This window comes from Canariomyces notabilis (genome assembly GCF_033297395.1).
Source record: "Canariomyces notabilis strain CBS 508.74 unplaced genomic scaffold N656scaffold_1, whole genome shotgun sequence".
NCBI lineage: Eukaryota > Fungi > Ascomycota > Sordariomycetes > Sordariales > Chaetomiaceae > Canariomyces > Canariomyces notabilis.
The window spans coordinates 771,700-790,375 of NW_027041823.1; the positions used below are offsets into that span (position 1 = coordinate 771,700).

The 18,676-nt window shown below is 54.0% G+C and overlaps 8 protein-coding genes across 8 annotated transcripts; 5 read left to right on the plus strand and 3 right to left on the minus strand.

The window, feature by feature from the left end:
• Positions 1-2,356: 2,356 nt before the first annotated feature.
• N656DRAFT_699091 (CBF-domain-containing protein) lies at positions 2,357-4,105 on the minus strand (the record flags this gene model as incomplete). Its single annotated transcript, XM_064810761.1, has 3 exons — positions 2,357-2,503; positions 2,553-3,435; positions 3,492-4,105. 3 exons carry the CDS (start codon positions 4,103-4,105, stop codon positions 2,357-2,359), a joined length of 1,644 nt encoding a protein of 547 aa, XP_064674758.1.
• A 297-nt stretch (positions 4,106-4,402) lies between these two features.
• Positions 4,403-5,325, plus strand: N656DRAFT_786010 (uncharacterized protein; the record flags this gene model as incomplete). The annotated part of the gene is made up of 4 exons (XM_064816483.1): positions 4,403-4,433; positions 4,516-4,967; positions 5,025-5,247; positions 5,300-5,325. 4 exons carry the CDS (start codon positions 4,403-4,405, stop codon positions 5,323-5,325), a joined length of 732 nt encoding a protein of 243 aa, XP_064674759.1.
• Positions 5,326-6,337: 1,012 nt separating this feature from the next.
• On the plus strand, positions 6,338-9,021 carry N656DRAFT_698980 (uncharacterized protein; the record flags this gene model as incomplete). The annotated part of the gene is made up of 6 exons (XM_064810749.1): positions 6,338-7,086; positions 7,159-7,473; positions 7,533-7,790; positions 7,848-7,907; positions 7,955-8,018; positions 8,068-9,021. The coding sequence occupies 6 exons, from the start codon at positions 6,338-6,340 to the stop codon at positions 9,019-9,021; spliced, it is 2,400 nt and encodes a 799-aa protein (XP_064674760.1).
• A 246-nt stretch (positions 9,022-9,267) lies between these two features.
• N656DRAFT_773258 (uncharacterized protein) lies at positions 9,268-10,204 on the plus strand. Its single transcript, XM_064814023.1, has 3 exons — positions 9,268-9,548; positions 9,656-9,823; positions 9,877-10,204. The coding sequence occupies exons 1-2, from the start codon at positions 9,379-9,381 to the stop codon at positions 9,780-9,782; spliced, it is 297 nt and encodes a 98-aa protein (XP_064674761.1). The 5' UTR covers positions 9,268-9,378; the 3' UTR covers positions 9,783-9,823; positions 9,877-10,204.
• Positions 10,205-10,293: 89 nt separating this feature from the next.
• Positions 10,294-11,318, plus strand: N656DRAFT_825386 (uncharacterized protein; the record flags this gene model as incomplete). The annotated part of the gene is made up of 1 exon (XM_064818446.1): positions 10,294-11,318. Exon 1 carries the CDS (start codon positions 10,485-10,487, stop codon positions 11,316-11,318), a length of 834 nt encoding a protein of 277 aa, XP_064674762.1. The 5' UTR covers positions 10,294-10,484.
• A 15-nt stretch (positions 11,319-11,333) lies between these two features.
• On the minus strand, positions 11,334-12,358 carry N656DRAFT_773259 (Sm-like ribonucleoprotein). The gene is made up of 2 exons (XM_064814024.1): positions 12,208-12,358; positions 11,334-12,132 (listed from the first exon to the last, which is right to left on the minus strand). Exons 1-2 carry the CDS (start codon positions 12,248-12,250, stop codon positions 11,834-11,836), a joined length of 342 nt encoding a protein of 113 aa, XP_064674763.1. The 5' UTR covers positions 12,251-12,358; the 3' UTR covers positions 11,334-11,833.
• A 293-nt stretch (positions 12,359-12,651) lies between these two features.
• On the minus strand, positions 12,652-14,133 carry N656DRAFT_19910 (Pkr1-domain-containing protein). Its single transcript, XM_064808855.1, has 4 exons — positions 14,052-14,133; positions 13,171-13,778; positions 12,878-13,110; positions 12,652-12,786 (listed from the first exon to the last, which is right to left on the minus strand). Exons 2-3 carry the CDS (start codon positions 13,683-13,685, stop codon positions 13,062-13,064), a joined length of 564 nt encoding a protein of 187 aa, XP_064674764.1. The 5' UTR covers positions 13,686-13,778; positions 14,052-14,133; the 3' UTR covers positions 12,652-12,786; positions 12,878-13,061.
• Positions 14,134-15,337: 1,204 nt separating this feature from the next.
• Positions 15,338-18,531, plus strand: N656DRAFT_20711 (uncharacterized protein). Its single transcript, XM_064808892.1, has 3 exons — positions 15,338-15,673; positions 15,739-17,580; positions 17,633-18,531. Exons 1-3 carry the CDS (start codon positions 15,503-15,505, stop codon positions 18,338-18,340), a joined length of 2,721 nt encoding a protein of 906 aa, XP_064674765.1. The 5' UTR covers positions 15,338-15,502; the 3' UTR covers positions 18,341-18,531.
• The last annotated feature ends 145 nt before the right edge of the window (positions 18,532-18,676 follow it).

Genomic DNA, 18,676 nt, shown 5'->3' on the forward strand with positions numbered 1-18,676 from the left:
CGAGTCCATCTCTTCGGAAGACCTCTCAAGTTATCATCACGGCTGTGACTTCCGAGGAGAGCAAGTGCATGGCGTAGTCGTCGTTGCTGAAGCGAAGCAATGAGCCCTAAGACCGGCGGGAACGGTTATCCACCTTGGACCAGATCAGGTTTCGTGCCGGCCCGGGCCCGGGTTTGTACACCCTGATCCGGAAGTCTGGGTCACAAGCCTCGCGCGTCGTGCAGGCATTGCTGCGGGCCGGGGGACTGTGCAGCTCGATCGGGGCGTTGGCAACCCCCGTCATATTCTTGTTTGCCTAATCTGCAGGATGGCAGATGGAGACACAGTGGATATACCTGACATGATCAAGTAGCAAACGGCGTTGGCTCTCGTGCTCAGCCCGCATTCATGTTTTGTTTGTTTTGATCGCAATCGAAAAGAACGGCCTTCAAGTGGGGTTCCAGCTGAGCAAGGAGCAAGACACAGCGTGCTTCTGAACAACCCGATACTGTAAAAGACAACTAGTGTAAGCAAGTACTGGCTACAGAAGGGCTGAAGTTATACCCAGAGATGACTCCGTTCCGTTAGTCATATTGTGGGTTATCCGTCGTACCTAGTGCAGACCGACCCAAGCGCCGAACCGGTGGGTCTTGCAATTTTCTTCCCTTCTCACGGTTGTCTTGCAATTCTCGTCAGTTTTTCTCATGTGGCGTTGCGAGTAGCGGTGAAGATTATTCGGGATGGGATCCGATCCCAACGGGGCAATCTACGACGCTAAGGAGACATGACATTGAAAACCTCGTTGACCCCTGGTCAAGATCTTCCTTTCCTGGCTTGTGTTTGAGATTCTTTCACACACCCTACCCACGCGTCGATTTTTAGTGTAAGCCGATAAAGCACACTGACGCATGTGTGTTCGGCTGCGGGATCGAGGGCTTCGGGATGGTTTGTTTAGGAGCGGGTCACGGTGGGATTCAAAAGACGCGACCCAGCTGAGACGGATGAGGCCTGTTGGTCCGTTGGCGAGGTACTGTAGGGGGGATAATTTTGGAATCGGTGGTAAAGGCGGTGGGACGGGGAAGGGCTTTTGAATGTCTGAGTCAACGGCGAACATGCATGAGGGTTTGGGAACCGGTGGTCATCGTACTGTAATAGCAATGGCGGTTACTGTGAGTATGCGTATGTTACTATTCCTGCGGAATCCCGGCGGCTTGTTGGTCCTCTCCGTTCCGTTTACCCCTTTTCCCTTGCCCATTATTTCTACTGTACTCTGTTTCGGCGCTGGTTTGCCTCACTTTCACCCAGGTGGACGAGGACTATTCACACTACGTATAATTATCGAAGGATGAATGCTCCCACGGAACCACTCGACAGAGATGTGCTTGCTGGGCCTCCTCTCGACATGTCCCGTGAGCAGCAGCTGTCTGTCTGAAACAGCTCCGCATAACTACGAATCGGAGCGCCGGCTTGTCTTGGGGTTTTGTAAGCTGACCGCCAGATGAAAGAGTGCATCCTTCCATCTCCTTGTTTTCGTCCCCCACTTGACGCCTAATCGATGCGATAGACTGCTTGATGAGGTTGGGGAGTCGCGGGATGGATAGATCAGATTGGTTTACGGAGTGGTGCAAGGGGGATCTGGTGGATCGACAGATAGGGTGAGGCATGACTGTCTGAGAAAACTGTGCGATATCGTTCGGCCAAAGATGGAAGAGACAAGCGCACAGAACATCAGGCACTCACGCGTAACGTCGCAGATGCATTCAGACAGGCATAGGATATTGCGAGAATGAAAGCTCTTGAGGACGCTTAGTCGCCACAGTGACCCAGCATAAAGTTTGCTTACATGGTACCGTCACCTGGTGCAAGCTAGGGGTAGCGCAACAGAACGCTAAGTCTTGCCAGGCGGCTGTGAATTTCCTCGTTGAGTGCACAAAGCCATGCTCTGCCCTACGGATGGTAACCGCAGAAGAGGCTCCGTGGATACGCCATAGCACAAAAACTGTCCAGATGACTGACAGAAGAGACTGTCGGCCGTCTAAGGAAAAGTCCGGGTTCCACATAAGGGTTTGGTCGGACAGGAGTAACCTTTCCTAAATTCGCCGCGCCCAGCGAGTTTTGCATTGTGTTCCTGCCGAACTCGGAAGGGGTTGGGTTGAGTATCCGTAAGCCGAACCTCTTCAACCTGCTGGCCACATTCCGGCAGAGAACCGCCAAACATGTCAAACTCGCCCTCCAGAAAGAGTTTGCCAGGACAGGTTCGGAGTGAAGAAGCCGCGGGCTGTGCAAAGCCACATTCAGGCGGTGTGCACAAGGCAGACGGGAAGGAGTTGTGAGCGCCAATTTACTGCAGGATATCGCCGGGTCGCCCGGGAATAGTCTATGGAGAGCCAAAGTTCCAGAGACCAACTAGGAGACTGTCTTTCTCCTCCGGGTCCGGTCTAGCCTTGGTGAAAATTCTCTTCGGAATCATGTATTCCACCACGGGAGGCTTCTTGACCTCCTTGGACATTTCGGCCTCGAGCAGCTACGACCATGTCAGTAAGTCGACGTCATGAAGCTGTCTAGATACTTACACTGCCGTAGGAGTGGTCCAAAAAGTCTTCTAGACTGTATGACTGCTTGGTGAACTGCTCCGAGATTATCTTGGCTATCGTTGCGACATTGGGATGGTAATGAGATTGGAGTTGCACAATCTCCCAGAGACAGCTGTCAATTGCATTCGTCTCCATCGGGTCTGTTTCGTCCGGCAAGAAGGGGTCCTCCATGCCTTCGCTCTCCAGCAAGTCCTTCTCTTCCTTTGTTCGCGGGACACGATGCATCATGAAGGTCGTGAGTGGATGCTTCTTGAAGAGGTTGTAAAACCAGGGCACGATGACGACGATCGCGCTAGGCGGCGCGTTGAGAGCTAGGCGGGCCAATCGCTTGATGAAGCTCGCCACTAACACTGCTGGGAGATGTGATGACCCAAGGAATATATCAAGGAGGCGGAAGAAGCGGGACCGGTACTTGGAATGGAGAATGTCGGAGTCCAGTAACGAGTACAGTTTGACGTAGAAGTCCGGATAGTCGAGATTGCGCTCTTGGATGAGGTAGAAGACGCCCGAGAGCGCAAGGAGTGAGATAGATCCGCCCGAGTTATAGCAGTCGGTCAAGAAGTCCATAAGGAGTTCTGGCTTAGTGAACCAGGGCGCGATGGAGGATGCCATAACTTCCAGGATCTTTTTTCTTTGTTCCTTGCTCAGACCCAAGTGCATGAGGGCTAGCCATGCCTCTTGCGCCTGCTTTTTGTGTTGCGACAAGGAACGCAAGGGGTGCTTCTTCCTCTGGGGCTGCTCGATGTAGAAGTGCTCCATTGACCCGCTCGAGTCGGGCACATCCCCCATTTCGAGGAGCATCTGGAACACATTATTCCGAATGTCCTCATTGACAGAAGATCCTCTGTCAGTTAGGAAGGACCTGGTAGCTGTTAGCACAGGCTTTGATCCGATAAGTGTGAATAAGGGAAACTGTACTTGATGGCCTCAAATGTATAGAATCTAATGTCGTCATACTGCTTGATGAACTTCTTGAGAAGCTCTTCCCGTAATAACTCATCCAGGGACTCAAAAACAGCAGCAACTACGTCGGAAAAGAAATATCGTGGGAATACTGCTTCCTGCCTGTCATTAAGATGCAGGGCTTCCGCCTTCACCAGAGCCATCGAGAGCATAAGAGCGTTCAGGGCCAGCCTGGAATTCCGAAGCATGGATATAAGCAGGCCCCTATAGTCTGCCAGACGATCTCGGAGCCACTTCGTGACGGTGAGGTCTTTTTCTGAAGCGTCCCTCCTCTTCACCAAGCTGCCGGAAGCAAGCAGCCGGATGAAGACGCGACATAGAGCGTCGGCGGCAGCAAGACCGGTTTTGGCATCCTCATCCTGCTTCTGCCCAAGTTCTATAAGGGTCGCAATGTTGTTATAATGCTTCTTCGACTCGAAAATCTCGTTTTCGAGTTTCTCGATTTGCGCCTTGGGCTCGCTGTCATCGTCGGTCGCGGATTTCCTCCGTTTCTTGCTCGGGTCTCCATTCTCCAGACGCTTCCTCTTGACCGGGACACTAACCGCGGCTTGTCCAACGGTCCCAGACATCCTCGCTGGTGGCAATGCGTAATGTGTTGTTGGGCTTCTCGATAGCCTCGTGCCAATTGCGCATTTGTTCGATAAGTCCATTCAGCAAAAATAAAGTGGGTCCAGCCGGATCTGTAGACTGTTGGAATTTGGAAATCTGTCGTTCGAACTTCGCACATGGCGCTGCACGTGACGTAGGTACCACGGCAAAGAGCCGGGTCAACGCATTCCATTAAAACCTCAATTCGCATCTGGCTCCAGCAGCTCCCCTCAAACCGCAAGGCAGTCCCCCCAGACCTTGATATTCCACATCCCACAATGGCGTCGCGCTTAGCGAGAAGTGCTGTCGGTGAGTCCAATACGAGTTGCATGCGGCCAATTGAGGCGATTGCCAATTGAACAAGCATGAGCTGACCCGCGAGCTGTTGTAGGGGCTGCCCGCCTGCGACCGAGCATCGTTCCGCGCGCCCTCCCCGCCGTCTCTAGTCTCGTCACCGCACGCCACAACTCCAACGTCCCCTCGCAGGATCCCAAGACCAAGGCCCAGTCGATCATCGATGCGCTCCCCGGCAGCAACCTGCTTTCCAAGACGGCTATCCTCTCGTCGGCCGCCGGTCTCTCGATTTACGCGCTCAGCAACGAGTACTACGTCATGAACGAGGAGACGGTCGTCGCCTTCTGCCTTCTCAGCGTCTGGGGTGCTCTCATCAAGTACGGTGGCCCCGTGTACAAGGAATGGGCCGAGGCGCAGAACGAGAAGATCAAGAACATCCTCAACTCTGCCCGTGCCGACCACACTCAGGCGGTCAAGACGCGCATCGAGGATGTCAAGCAGATGTCTGGCGTCATTGACGTGACGAAGTCGCTGTTTGCTGTTTCCAAGGTAGATTTTGAGCAAGTATGGTGATGCCGGTTGGGTCAGAAGCTAATGTCATTCCAGGAAACCGCCAGGCTCGAGGCTGAGGCGTACGAACTCGAGCAGCGGACGGCCCTGGCGGCCGAGGCCAAGAACGTCCTGGATTCGTGGGTGCGGTACGAGAGTCAGGTCAAGCAGCGGCAACAAAAGGAGCTTGCTCAGACCATCATTGCCAAGGTGCAGAAGGAGCTGGAAAACCCCAAGGTCCTGCAGCAGATTCTCCAGCAGAGTGTGGCGGATGTTGAGAGTGAGTAGATTGTTTCCTCTTTGCTAAGTAAGCCCCAGCTAACAGGATGCAGGGATCGTCTCTTCCAAGGCTCAATAGACAACGTCTCTGACAGTGTTACCAAGCGAGATTCCCTTTGTTGTACCAGTGTCCATACACATCTCTGTGCTCTAGCCGAATATAAACTCTTAGTCTCGTCTCTACTGCTACGGGAGCGTTGCAGCTTGTCTTGCTGACCTAAGTTGTATGCATCTAGTTAGGACGGCTGCAGGCCGTAGAGAAGGTTGAGGCTCCTGACTGCACGCAGTACAAAATGCATCCCGCCGCTGGGAGCCTGACAGGAGAGGCTGCGAAGGACGGTAAGGATTGACATGCATCTGTTCGCGGACCACTCAGACCACTGCGGGAGCTGCCGGTCGGAATCGAGACAGGTTTGGGCCGGATGGCAACGGGCGTCCATGAATGTCTGCCTAATATTTACATACGTGGACGGCCTCAGCGCTCCGATGGGACGGACGGCCAGCTTCCAAGGGCATCGCTCTCAAGGACATGGCGGATGTTTCCCGTTCGGCAATCACCACAAGCATGGAGCTGCGGCCCAACCGCAACCTACCTTATATACCCTCTAGCTCCCCGCCCGAGATTGACTGGGGTAGTTGCACAGAATGAAGGGCTCCGTCCTTAACGGGTTTCTTTCACGGTTTGAACCTGGGGTTGCTTAAGTGGGGCAGGTACCCGCAGCCTAGGAGTTCCTGTGGCGGGGATTACCGATATTAAACTCATAACCAGCGGATTTCATACAGCATCTCAAACAGAATGATATCATGAATCAATTGAGGAAGCAATTCCAAAAAAGTCAATTGATCCAACGCGCTTTACAGGACTTGAGCGTGTACAGCCGGTAGTGAAAAGCCTGAGTCGCCTTCAAGACAGATTAATCGTCATATTCAAGAACAGCAATTCAATCGAGTTACAGTCTTAGCTATCTTCGATCAATGAACGTCTAGATCGACACGAGAATAGAGAGCAATCAAACGTAAGGGATATTGAGGAGTAGAGTATCAAAGAGCGCAGGGTCGAGGGAGTCAAGTCACGGTCGGAGGAGCAGGAAATGGGCGACGGGCCGGCACGGCGACCTAGCCACGGCCGTGTGCATATCCCCAGCAGCAGCGCCACCAGGGAAAGCACCAACCTCAGCGGTGGTACCGTCACGGCCAGTCCGACGACCTTTAATCACAGCCGGTCACACGCCATCCGCATCCAGGAACCGCATGAACGCCGCCCGCTGCTCCCTCAGCGCGCCACCTTCCCCCATGAACTCGACGGCGATGCCTTTAGCTGCTTCAGCTCGTATCCTACCACACACCGCCACCTCCCCGTCTACACCAACATCCACCGCATCCGCCGTGACATCATTTCGGTAGTCGAGGACTACCTGTCGTTGGAGCAGCTGCGTGACGTGCGCCTCAATATCAGCGTCATCCGCCCGCTGGTGGACAAGCTCTACGAGCAGGACGACATATCGATAGTCTACTGCCTGCTGGTGAACAGAGCCTATTTCCTGAGCGAGCAAAGCCACCTGAGCAACCGGCAGAACGTCAACTTTGCCCGGGCGACGCTGTGCGAGCTGATTGCCACGCGAATTTTGAGGCGATTCAACGAGGACAATGAGGGACCTCGGAACCTGCTCGTTCTAGCCCATGTCTTGATCGCCGGTTTCGAGCCCTTTCAGAATGCCCCCGAAGAGATTAGGGCCGAGGTGGGCGCCTCGGCGTCCCATCACAGGACGTTACCGGCGCTTGAGGTGGCCATCTTGAGCGAGAGCAGGGTGTTTTTGGCGAGTACCAGCTGTCAGAAGGTGTGAGTACTGTACTAAAGCTTAGGTATCCCGCCTCGTGTGTGATATGCCGTGTTGACGTGGAGATGCGGCAGCGTCGATGCCATTTACGACGGCCGCGTCATCTACACGCCTTCGAGCTTCATGGATTTGATCCCTGACCGCTACAAGCAGCGCCCCATCTCGCTATATAACCCGAGAGAAGCGCCCCTTCTCAACCACTACCGCCTGGTCGTCCCGCGGACAAGGCACTTTATTGAGATCATGCAGTTTGTCATTCTGCTGGGTTTATATCTTGCTTTCATGACCGAGAGAGATCCCTCGCAGTTCAGCAATCTCGAAGTTTGCTTTACCATCTACGCTCTTGGATGGGTGTTGGACCAGTTTGCGACGCTGCTCGAGCATGGATGGTATGCGGGCGACATCTTCATTCCAAAACAGGGGCTGCGAGAGACTAACTAGCCGTCAGGCATGTCTACGCCCAGAATCTCTGGTCGTTTCTGGATGTCACATTTGCCGTCATCTACTGGATATATCTCCTCATCCGCCTCTACGGCTGGAAGTTTGACAACGCTGAGGCTGATCAGCAGGCGCTTGATGTGTTGGCCATGGGTGCCCCAGTGCTCGTGCCCCGATTAGCCTTCAACCTGCTATCGGACAACCTGCTGTTTCTGTCTCTGAGGTCCATGATGTCCGACTTCGCCTTGCTGACGGTCCTGGCCATTTGGTGAGTGAGGTGACCGTCGCAGTTGGTGTGAATTAGGCCCATGCTGATGGATTTTAGGTGTTTTGTCGGCTTCTTGCTGTCATTAGTCTGGCTCGGGGATGGCGATGTTTCTGCAGCGTAGGTCTTGTTCTAGCCGCGAGTGCGTAGCTACTAACACGGCACAGAACCATCAGCAAGTGGATGATTTACATCTGGTTCGGTCTGGACGGGTCAGGCATCCAGCATTCGGTTCGTCGCATAGAGCCTTCTGCCCCCTGTCGCGTACTGACATATCCAGACCGATTTCCACCAAATTCTAGGGCCGTCTCTGATGGTCACCTTTGCGTTCCTCGGTAACACCCTCTTCCTCACCATCCTCGTCGCCATGCTCTCCTCCACATTCGCCAAAATCGTCAATGATGTCCCTGCCGAAATCCAGTTCCGCCGTGCCGTGGCGACCCTCGAAGGCGTCAAAGGCGACGCCATCTTTGCTTACCCGGTACCCTTCAACATCCTTGCCTTTGTCTTCCTCGTTCCTCTCAGGTTCTTCGCTTCACCTCGGTGGTTCCACAAGATCCACGTCTTGTCTGTCCGCCTGGTCAACCTCCCTCTCCTGCTTATCATCGCCATCGCCGAACGTCGCTCCCTTTGGCCTCGCAACTCCAAGGGTCTGTCCCCGGCTCCGACGCTCGTCCAGGCTACTGTCAAGCCGCGCCGTCGGTTCTGGGAAAGATTCCGCATCACGGCACACAGGGACATCTATACCGTTTTTGAAGTGCCTCCGCCGGACTCGGTGCTCAATGAGATTACCACAGACGACGATCTGACGAGACATCTAATCAGAAGGCAGTTTACCCCGAAGGTTGCTCATTCTGAGACAGCAGGCCAGCCTCAGCCGCCACATCCGCCACATCCATCGCAGGAGCATTTGGTACCAGAGCCGGCGGCTCAGCAAGGCCAGGTTGCACAGGGACATCGGCCATCGGGCAGGCGAGATAGCATTGCGCCGTTCCCTGGGCTCAGGGCAGAGCTGCAGGGGGTATTGAGCGAGAGCGACGAGATGACGGATATCACATCAAGGTTGGAGACTTTGGAGGAGAGTATGCAAAGAATCGAGAGCATGCTGGAAAAGTTGGTAGCAGGCGGGTCTAGCGCGAGCAGTGACGGAGGCTCAGTCGCGGTAGAAGGAGTTGAGCCTAGTAAAAGACGACTGACGCTGATAGAGTTGAATAGGGAGGCCGAGGAGGAGTAGTGAAATATCTGCATTGCAGCGAGGCGTTTTAGGGTGGACAACATGACGTTACTCCAATATTACCAGCGATCGAATGTGTGTATGGCTACCCACCAGTGAGTGTACTATTACGAATCGACTCCAGATGAAGAGAGCATACCTACAGTTGCCTACAGAAGAACAACTTGGCTTTTTACCGAAGGTCCTTCCACTGCCATTTCCGCATTCATGCAACTAGGACCTTCCTGCGACTGCGGTGGACTTGCTTCACAGTCATATCCTGTCACAACACCAACACAAGGCATACTAAATCCAGGGCAAACGGGGGTTTCCCTAAACATACTACTCTTCAAGCGCTATTCGAAGCCTCATAAAAAGATGTGCATCACTTATCACTACCAAGACTTCCACTGCGGCCACCGCTGGGCTACCATCGGGGTCCCTTGCTATCCCGGCATGGGCTTCGACACTTGCCCGGACTTTGTCAGCGGTCAGGCGAAGCCGCTGCCGCCGCGGCTCGTCGCTCGTGGCGAGCCCTGTCCCAAATGGTGAGTGTGTGTCTGTTTCCTTTTTATATCCGAGGTGCATCTGTGGGTTGAGAGGTCGCGCAGATTGCTAATTACAAATCGGTGTGATCGCTTCGTGTACCGAACAGTGACCTCGGGGGCGTCTATGATCGAAACCAGATTCGCATGGTCACCAACATACGAAACGGCTTCCGCTGGGGACTGGGTCCGGGCAGCACGGACCCAGGGTGTGATGTGATGTGTACAGTGATGTGAGGGATGGACAGTGCTTGTGAGGTTACGGAAGGAGATTGAAGGTTAGTCGGTCAGTATGGACTCACCTCACACACTGACTTAAACTCATATATAGGTATTGTATTTGGGAGAGGGGATTGAGAAGGACAGAATCTTGCTTGCCCCTCGCGAGACATGAGTTCTTTGCAGTTGGCGAGCAAGCGACTGCGGCAACAATCCATGAGGAGTTACTGTATATGAACCTCTAGACTGCTCATGATGAACCCTCAACTACTACCAGCGATTCTGTACCAGTCAGCCTTCCATTGGACGAAGACGGTCCATTTCATAGCATTAATGTCCTGCAACATATTGTCCTGGGAAACATAATTTGCTTCTTTGAGGAGGTTCAGGGAGCATGATAGTCAGCACCAGGACATCCACGCACTTACATTCTCCCCCTACACAGGGTTGATGGTTATGGTACGCTCTCTCACTCATTAATGCCCTCTTCTTTACTGCATTGATTTGAAGCGCTTATGTTTGGCTTTCAATTTCGTTGGAATCTCATAAGCATTCATAAGTTTCCTTCATCACGTGCCCCACTTGCTGGAATTTTACGAAAAGATTTCGGCTTCTGATTCACCGTCTCCCTCACCAAATCCGTCCAAGAACTGAAGCCATCACCACCTCCTCTCGCAACCATTTAGCTCCCCATCAGAGTCAAACTCGGACATCAAAAACATGCTCCCAACCCCTTGCACGTCCCATGTTCCATACACACGCGTCTACGAGCCAGCCGAAGACTCCTTCCTGCTACTAGACACGCTCTCTTCAAAGAGCGAAACCGACTTTCTCGCATCCCGCTTTCCCCCTGTCAGCAGTAGTCCCCCACCCCTAACCCTAGAAATCGGCCCGGGCTCAGGGGTCGTCCTCGCCTTCCTCACTGCGCACGCCCAGACCCTCTTCTCACGGCGCGACATTCTCACTCTTGGCATCGACGTCAACGGCTTCGCTTGCTCCGCGACGGCCGCAACCGTGGCCAAGGCCGTCGCCACCACAGAGCAGCAACAAGCCCGCCACCAGCAGCAAAACCACGCGGATGGCAAGGACGACGGTGCCGGCATCTTTCTAGGAGCCGTGCAGGGCGATCTGGCAGGCGCCGTGCGGCCTGGGGCGGTGGACGTGCTCGTGTTCAACCCGCCGTACGTGCCGACGGCCGAGATGCCGGCCGTACTCCCGCCGCCTGCGCCAGCATCGACGACGACGATGCCGCCACAAGAAGAAGAAACGGCGTTTGAGCGAGACTCGCGGCTGTTGGCGCTCTCCTACGCCGGGGGCAGAGACGGGATGGAGACGACGGCGCGGCTGATCGAGGCTTTGCCCGAAGTCTTGTCGGACAGGGGCTGCGCGTACCTGCTGCTGTGCGCGCAGAATAAGCCCGAGCAGGTCAAGGAGAGGATTAGGGCATTGCCTGGAGGGGGGGCAGGAGGGTGGAGAGCCGAAACGGTTGGTACGAGCGGGAAGCAAGCGGGCTGGGAAAAGTTGCAGATTGTCAGGATATGGCGTGATTCGTGAGGAGGGGAGATGCTTGCTAGGACAGGTCATACCAACGGATTATCCATTATCGTCGTTTGTTGCTAATTTCTCCTGGTAAGCTAAGGCGTTGCTTTTTGTGTGTCTGCCTGCAATATCCTCTATCAAAGCCAAGCAGCGCACTTGCAACCTTTTTAAAGACCCATCCTAAAACGCCGCCTGATTTCCTGCCACTCCAGAGACTGCATAGCTCAACAAGAAAGGACAGTGTCGTTTGACCAGAGCAGTTATGACCAGTCGGGCGAGAGTTGCATGGCGGCACAACAGGCTTTGCCCACCCGTATCACTCGTTGCAATCGTCAGTCCGGCCGTTGGTTGCCATGAAGAATTCCATCAAGGGCCTGTCAGCATCGCCCACACAACCAACATCCCGAAAGATAGAAGCCGCCGGTGATCAATTTCGCTGCGGCCGGCTCATCATTCCGACAGTTCCGTCCCAGCCTGAATGCCATCTCCTCTCAAACACCCTCGGTACCAGCACCGGGCCTCGAATATCCTTAACCTCTTCCCCTACCTCGGCCGCCCCTTCCGCCACGACCTCTTCCACGACCACCGCGGCCGCCTCTTGCGCGATCGGCTTCCTTGCGCGCCTTGTTCTTGGGCTTGGGCGCATCGTCAATCAATAAGGTATCCAGCGGCAGCGAGTCGGGCAGTATGAAATAGCGGATCGTGCTGCCGCGCACGTTGAGCGTCTCGAGCGGGATGGTCTCTTGGCCCTTGGGAGTCATCTTGACGTTGCGGAGCGCTGTGTTCATTTGCGGTGAGACCGAGGCGATGGTGCCATGGACAATTGTTCCTGGCCGAGGTATTAATCCAAGGTATGGGGCAGAAAGCGGACGTGGTGGAGGAGTAAGTTCAAGATAGGGCATACCATTTTTGAGCTCAATAGTCACCGTCTCGTTCGCGCATTTCATTAAAAATCTGTAATATCGATGGAAATCAAGGATCCCGATCGTCAGTCTTCAGATTCCATCATTTGCTCGGCAGCGGCTGAGTATGGGTGCGCGATCGGCTGGCTGGCTTTATTCATTCTCGAGCGCAGGCTTCAGCACGCGTCGTGGAGGAGCAGGCAAACGAGGTGAAAGGGGGATGAGTGCTGGAGATATAGGTCTTACCTGACTAGCTTCATCTTGGCGGATTCGGCCAAAGCAGCTGGCGCGCTCCGTGTTCAGTCTGTGATTCGCAATTTGTGGTTTATAAGCACGAGGCAATGTTGACGAGAGGTCGAGTCGCAGTCCTACGATGCTGGTATCTGAAGTTCATAGTGAGGTGCGTTGCCAAATTGGTTGGAGCTCTTGTCGCCAAGAAACGTGAATTTGGGATCACGTGCTCTGCATTCCTGTGTACTCAGTACTGTAGCATCTGACCAATGTAGCCAATCAAAGGCAGGCTCATAACGTGGGGAGCACCAGAGCACCCCGCAACCCTCACGGCTTTGGACTCCTGGAGACTTCAGACAGAGTCAGGGATGACGTTGGGAAGCCGGCTTGGGCTGCGTACACAAGTTAAGGTACGTAGCACGGGGGAGTGATTCAGCTCACCAACTCGGCTGATTAAATGTAGACAGACATATGGCAATCTGTGCTTCCTTTAATTTCAGACTGGGATTGACAGCCAGATAAAGTACCTAGGGATAACTACTATGTGGCATGGCTGCTTGGGTCAGTCGTAGATAAGATACGTATTGAACTTGATTGAACCAGTTCACCACCGTTAACTCTCAGGTTATCTGGTCAACCTCGCTAACGTATATACAATCCAATATACGCGCTTGCTATTGTTCCTCAACAATCAGCGGCATTTCTTCCCATACCCCAGGGATACGCTCTCCTACTTATTCTTCTCGTTCTCGTTCTCCGATATCTTCTCCCACTCATCCTCGGTGCTAACACTGCTCCTGTGGCCTTGGCTTGAGCTGGAAATTCCCTCGGCAGCCCTGTGCTTAAGCTCCCCCTGCATCCCGACCGGTTTAGAAACACTGCTCACAGCCAAAGGTTTAGTTGCTGACCCTGTTCCTTGTTGTAGGCTTGTGGTCGGTTTTGCCCCTTCAACTTCGGTCTCGCTTTCATCTGAAATGACGGGTGGCGGGTGGGCTGCTAATGCGCGCCGGGCCTTCTCTTCCTCTTGCAGCTGGTGTTCCTTCAGCTCCCGCGCAAACCAGTTGATTGCAGCCCAGAGGCCACCGCAGAGCACCGAGAGCACCATGAAGTGCACGCTGTATGTTGCGAATAGGAGGACGGCTAGCACCACTTGCAAGGCGGCAAATGTGACATTTGTGGCCACCAGTAGCGTCGGCGTCGGACCTGGGGTGAATATGGATTCCCAGAGTGCTTCGAAGAACGAGGCCATAGTTCCAGTTGATACTGTGTACGGACTCAAAGAGCTTGGACGTGGTGAAGTCGCACCAATTTAGGCGATGTTGCGTAAACTGAAAAGCGCTCACTCGAGTTGTAGCGCGTGACGATATAAGTCATATACTGTAAATGCTTTCGTTCCAGATATCGCGCTGAACTTGGACGTTTGAGACGGTAAGGGAAAAGTATCAGCAAGCGGATCAGCAACTAAGCGGATCGCAAGACCAAAGGGGAGCAATTTTAAACAGCCGCATGCGCAAATGGGTCGACGCAGCCCAAGGCAAAACCGGCCATGACATCTGCATGACACAGTTGCAGAACCCGCGAATGCCACTTGACACCTAAACTAAACTGCACTTACCTGTTTTCAGGCAACGTGGTTTGTTGGATTTTCCTGGAGGACTTTGTAGTAAACAGCGTGTCGACAACGAGCTTATGGCATCGAGAGTTGGGCACGTATGACGACGTAGCGGGTCCCGTCTCAGGCAACCGTAGACTGCGGCTCAGCCCTGCCAAGCAGAAAACCTGGAGCGACGGTAATTACTACTACCACCGAACGTGCAATACTAAGGTACTATTGTGGAACAGAGGGTATGAAATCAAGTGAAGCAGAAGCGCGCTATGCGCAGAGTGCTTGAATTAACGCTATGCAACCTCTTAGCAAAAGGTTGGGCGGCGGGTCCTTCGGTAGCACCAGCACCCTATGCCGTGTTGTATTGTATTGTACTGTACAATACTGTAGATACCTGGTACAATACAGTCATGGTTGCCCGGCGCCCAGTTCTAACTTCTAAATGGGGTGAAGTGGGTGGAGCTTCATACCCGTCCGGAGCCGGAGCCGGTAAAGGCGGCGCCGGCCGACAAGAAGCTCCGGCTTGTATCGTATACCATTTGGAATGCATGCCAGTAGATACAGTAATTACTCTGCAACGTTCTAGTAAGAGAACATTGGAGCAGTTTTAAAGTGTTAAGGCAGGTAATTGCTTTGCATGTATTGTCCAGTATAGTACAGTACTAATCACTAATTACTTAGTGTAGCGTGTCAAATGAAAAGCAATTACAATTCAGTACAACGTAACGTAGAGTCGGACTGACGAATATATGTGTGAGCTTCTCACCTTAGTACACAGTCTACCTTTCTCCCGTCATCCGCACAGTTTGACATTTAGATCATTAGCATCGCCGGCGAGAATGCAGACGGCAAACAGACAGGATGCTTGAGAAAGTACCGGTATCTTGTCTACCAACAGAGGCCAACGTCAGCGGGATCCTGAGCAAACGTTTAAGTAACGTACCTATGTAATTTACTGTACATATTGTATCTGTACAGTACATAGGTACGATTCGCCAAGACATCCTGTCCACTTTCTCTCCACCCTGCAGTTCAACTGCTAGAGGAACTCTTTCCAAACACCAGAGATTCTTATGACAAAGCACAACCCTATTACTTGATAGACCGCCAATAACCATCTCAGTCACCCAGGTAGAGGGCTAGACGGTTGGAATAACTGGATTGCCGACTGAGTGCGCCTCCCGGTTCTCGAGCTGTGGAGCAGCGTTTCCCCAATCTCCAGTCCTGGTTAAACGATCGTTAGGTTCCATTTGATAACCACGCGAGTTCTAACTCGACACGCGACACGCCATCGACGGTGGCACCGAACACCATACGCGCCCTCTATCTCGGTGGATCGCATTGGTTACTTGTGATCTCCAGCTTCTAAATCCAGTCCAAGCGTGCTCCGACGTGGCTGGCGGGTCTGTTTTTGGGCATGAGAGTTCCTTCCATGAGCTGACCGGGACTCGGTCTCCACCATGGACCCCCCAGTCTGTCCAGCGGTCCCGTCTGCTCAGGACAAGACCAGCAGGATTGTGTCTGAATATCTCAAGGAAAAAGACCAACAACGGCGGGCAATCTACCAGCGCAAACGCCCCTTGACCCTGCTGGAACTACCCGTCGACATCCTGCAGCTGATCGTGAAGGAGGCATGCTACCCACGCGCCTCATCGTCATTCCCAAGCTGACTCGCTAACGGCTTGTTGCACCACAGATAACGCATACGAACGACCTGACTGCGCTTGCGCTGACAAACTCGGCTCTGCACAGTCTTGCGGCTCCCTTGATCTACTCGCGCTTCGACATTGTCTGGCCTGATGGACAGGTAGGCGTGACCGAGTCTAAGAGCGTCGACGCCCTTACCTACGGCCTGTCAACGCTCTGTCGCGAGAACACGTTTGCCCGCACCGTAGGCAAGGCCTCCAACTCAACTGCCCGCCGCCTGGCCAAACTCACCGGAAACAAGTATGCCAAGTACACCAGGAAGTTCTCGCTGGGCAATGGCCCGAGCGATTGGGTCGCTGAATACATGATTACCAAGGAAAGCGGCAAGATGCTTGGCACTCTGGTGGCCATCGCCATCGAGAAGATGAAGAACCTCGAGACCTTCATTTGGGACATGCCGACTGGCGTGCTCACAGATGTCTTTCAAGCCCTGGGATCACTAGCCGACCAGCCAGACAACGAATGCAAGCTGAATCGGGTGTGGATACGGTGGCACGATAACTCCGAACAGCCCATGGGGACACCTTCACCCTCTAACGCCAATCCCGCAGTAGCTGCTACTGCGCTGGTTCCCCAGGGTAGCCAGCTGACAGCTGTCGGCATCATGCTGCCCCCCAATGCGAGCCATCCGCCTCCTCGACCGCCCGTTTCGTATTCCGAGTACCACTGCGAATACCCGACCTTCAGCGTCTTGCCACCACTCAAGAGTCTGACGGTGTTGGATATTGACGAGGTTGGCTACCTGGACGAGATGGCAGTGCTTATCGAGCGATCCAAAGACATTCTCCAGGAGCTCAGGGTTGGGATATCCGAGAAGGCGGTACATAAAGATTTCGCGCAGACTTGGGACGGTCCTAGTCTGAAGCAGATAGACCACCGAGCGCGGTGGCCGGGCGAAAGCACAATCGGCGAGAGGCGTTTGGGGGGCGTTCTCGGTGTCCTAATAGGCAAGATATACGATATCCGGAAGCGGAGCACCTCGAGGGCCAAGGATAAGCCAGGCGGAGAAACCTCTGCCGTGGAAGGCACCACGCCAGCTACGCCGGCATGGAATGTTCCCCAAGTTGGAGGGCAGGAACCCCCTGCGGTGAGCGATGCCTTGGCAGCTTCGAGTGGCCAGGAGACCCAGGAGCCCGCCGCTGTCGGAGTAGCTCCGCATAGCGATCCTCCAACGAAAACTCCGGCTTCGCAAAAGCCGTTGAAGCCTAACAAATCTAGCTCAGGCGGCAGAAGGAGGCTAGAGGGAAAACTGAAGCTGCACACGCTGGAGCTTGAACGGGTTTTGCTTTCGCTCCAAGTCTGTAGATTCGCTTTCGACTGGTCTGTTTTGACAAACCTTACCTTGTTGGACTGCGCTCAGCATGACAATCTCTGGAAGTTGCTGCGCAAGCAGTTTCAACCCACTCCTGTGGGCAGCGGCTTTGGCATCTCGGCCAACAGCAAACCACCTCCTGCGGATGCTCCTAGGCAGTACCACTTAGCGCTAAAGGCGATTCACACGGATTCGACCACACCATCTCTTATCAACTTCATCAAGGAGACTCTTGCGCCAAACTCGCTCGAGGTTCTGTTTCTCCAGGATCGCAAGCGTTCTAGTCCTCCACTCTTACTTGACACCATCTTCAAGGGCGCCATCAAGCGGCATCACGCAAGCCTGCGCAAGCTTCTTTTGGATAGCTCTGCCAGGCCGCTAGCCAACGGCACAGCGCTGCCTGGCGACAATATCCGGTGGAAAAACTGGGCACTTACCGGGGACGTCTTGGTCTACGTGACGAGCGGCAGAATGGTGAACCTGAGGGAACTAGCCGTCTCCTTGGAGTACAAAGACTGGGTAAGCCACCATGGCTGATTTTGACGTTGTAAACTAATACTGACCGCACCAGCATACTTTTCTCCAGCGACTGCCAAACATGCCGCAGCTCCGTTCCCTCAACATCCCCCACATACTCGAATATCCCAACGGAGTCTTCGAGCCGAGGGAGCTCGCGCACCAAATTGCCGACATCATAACTCTCCGGCCCGAGATACGCCTTTGCTACGTCGGCATAGGTTCTAAATGCTTCGAGATTCTTGACAGTCGCGACGCGCCGACGGGCTCATTGGGTCCCAGCGGCGCCAGTACCCCAAACGCAGGCGGCGCCAACGGCGCGACCAATACGATGAACGGCACTGGCTCCAGTAATCCCAGCGGCGGGCCCACAGCCGCTGGCGTCGAAGATGAGGATACGACGGATGACGATGGGGATGGGGGCGATGAGGAAGAGGCTGACGACGAGGGTTTGAACTCGGATGGGGATCACGCGGACTCGGGCGATGACGACGACGACTCGGGCGAGGAGGCTGATGATGACGGTGACACACCCACTACGGTGACGAGCGACCCCGACGAGACTCAGAGCGAGACTGAAGGCGTGCCTGCGCCCGGGGGAGGAGCCAGCGGGGCAGTCAACGGCGATGGTGAGCATGAGGATGACGACGACGATGACGGGTTTGTTGAACCCAGTCAGGGGTCGGTCAAACTGAAACTACGGGAAATCTTGTTTTATGATGACAAGGTTGCTATTTTCAGAGCAAGGCATGGCAAGTTATGATTGACTTGCTTCGGTTTTGGTTTGGTTGGTCTGGAGCTTGGCTGGCTTCATATTGCTCTGGGTTTTTTACTGGGTTGATGGAATGGTAGGCTATGGGTTTGGGGCAGTTTGTCCCGGGGGAGAAGGATCGGTCATGGCGTGCTGGGCAAGACGAATACCTATATTCCAAGTATAATGGTTTTATTTCCTCTCCTTTCCTTTGTCTTGAGATCTAGGTCTCTCGCGAGGCACGGTGTTTAGTTGCCCCATATCTTGGCTGACTACTTACGCTGCTGGTGTTATATCGAGGTGGTTACGCTATGTGTCTCGTCAATTCAATGTTGTCTTGCTACCCCG

Excerpts from the sequence above, each read along its gene's own strand:
- N656DRAFT_773259 (XM_064814024.1), bottom strand. The coding sequence starts at position 12,250 with ATGAAATGCGCGAACGAGACGGTGACTATTGAGCTCAAAAATG. Across the intron at positions 12,133-12,207 it reads GACTATTGAGCTCAAAAATG|GAACAATTGTCCATGGCACC; the intron begins GTATGCCCTATC and ends TACCTCGGCCAG.
- N656DRAFT_773258 (XM_064814023.1), top strand. The coding sequence starts at position 9,379 with ATGTGCATCACTTATCACTACCAAGACTTCCACTGCGGCCACCGCTGG. Across the intron at positions 9,549-9,655 it reads GGCGAGCCCTGTCCCAAATG|TGACCTCGGGGGCGTCTATG; the intron begins GTGAGTGTGTGT and ends TGTACCGAACAG.
- N656DRAFT_19910 (XM_064808855.1), bottom strand. The coding sequence starts at position 13,685 with ATGGCCTCGTTCTTCGAAGCACTCTGGGAATCCATATTCACCCCAGGT. Across the intron at positions 13,111-13,170 it reads AACGAGAACGAGAAGAATAA|CAAGCGCGTATATTGGATTG; the intron begins GTAGGAGAGCGT and ends GAGGAACAATAG.
- N656DRAFT_20711 (XM_064808892.1), top strand. The coding sequence starts at position 15,503 with ATGGACCCCCCAGTCTGTCCAGCGGTCCCGTCTGCTCAGGACAAGACC. Across the intron at positions 15,674-15,738 it reads TGCAGCTGATCGTGAAGGAG|ATAACGCATACGAACGACCT; the intron begins GCATGCTACCCA and ends GTTGCACCACAG. Across the intron at positions 17,581-17,632 it reads CCTTGGAGTACAAAGACTGG|CATACTTTTCTCCAGCGACT; the intron begins GTAAGCCACCAT and ends TGACCGCACCAG.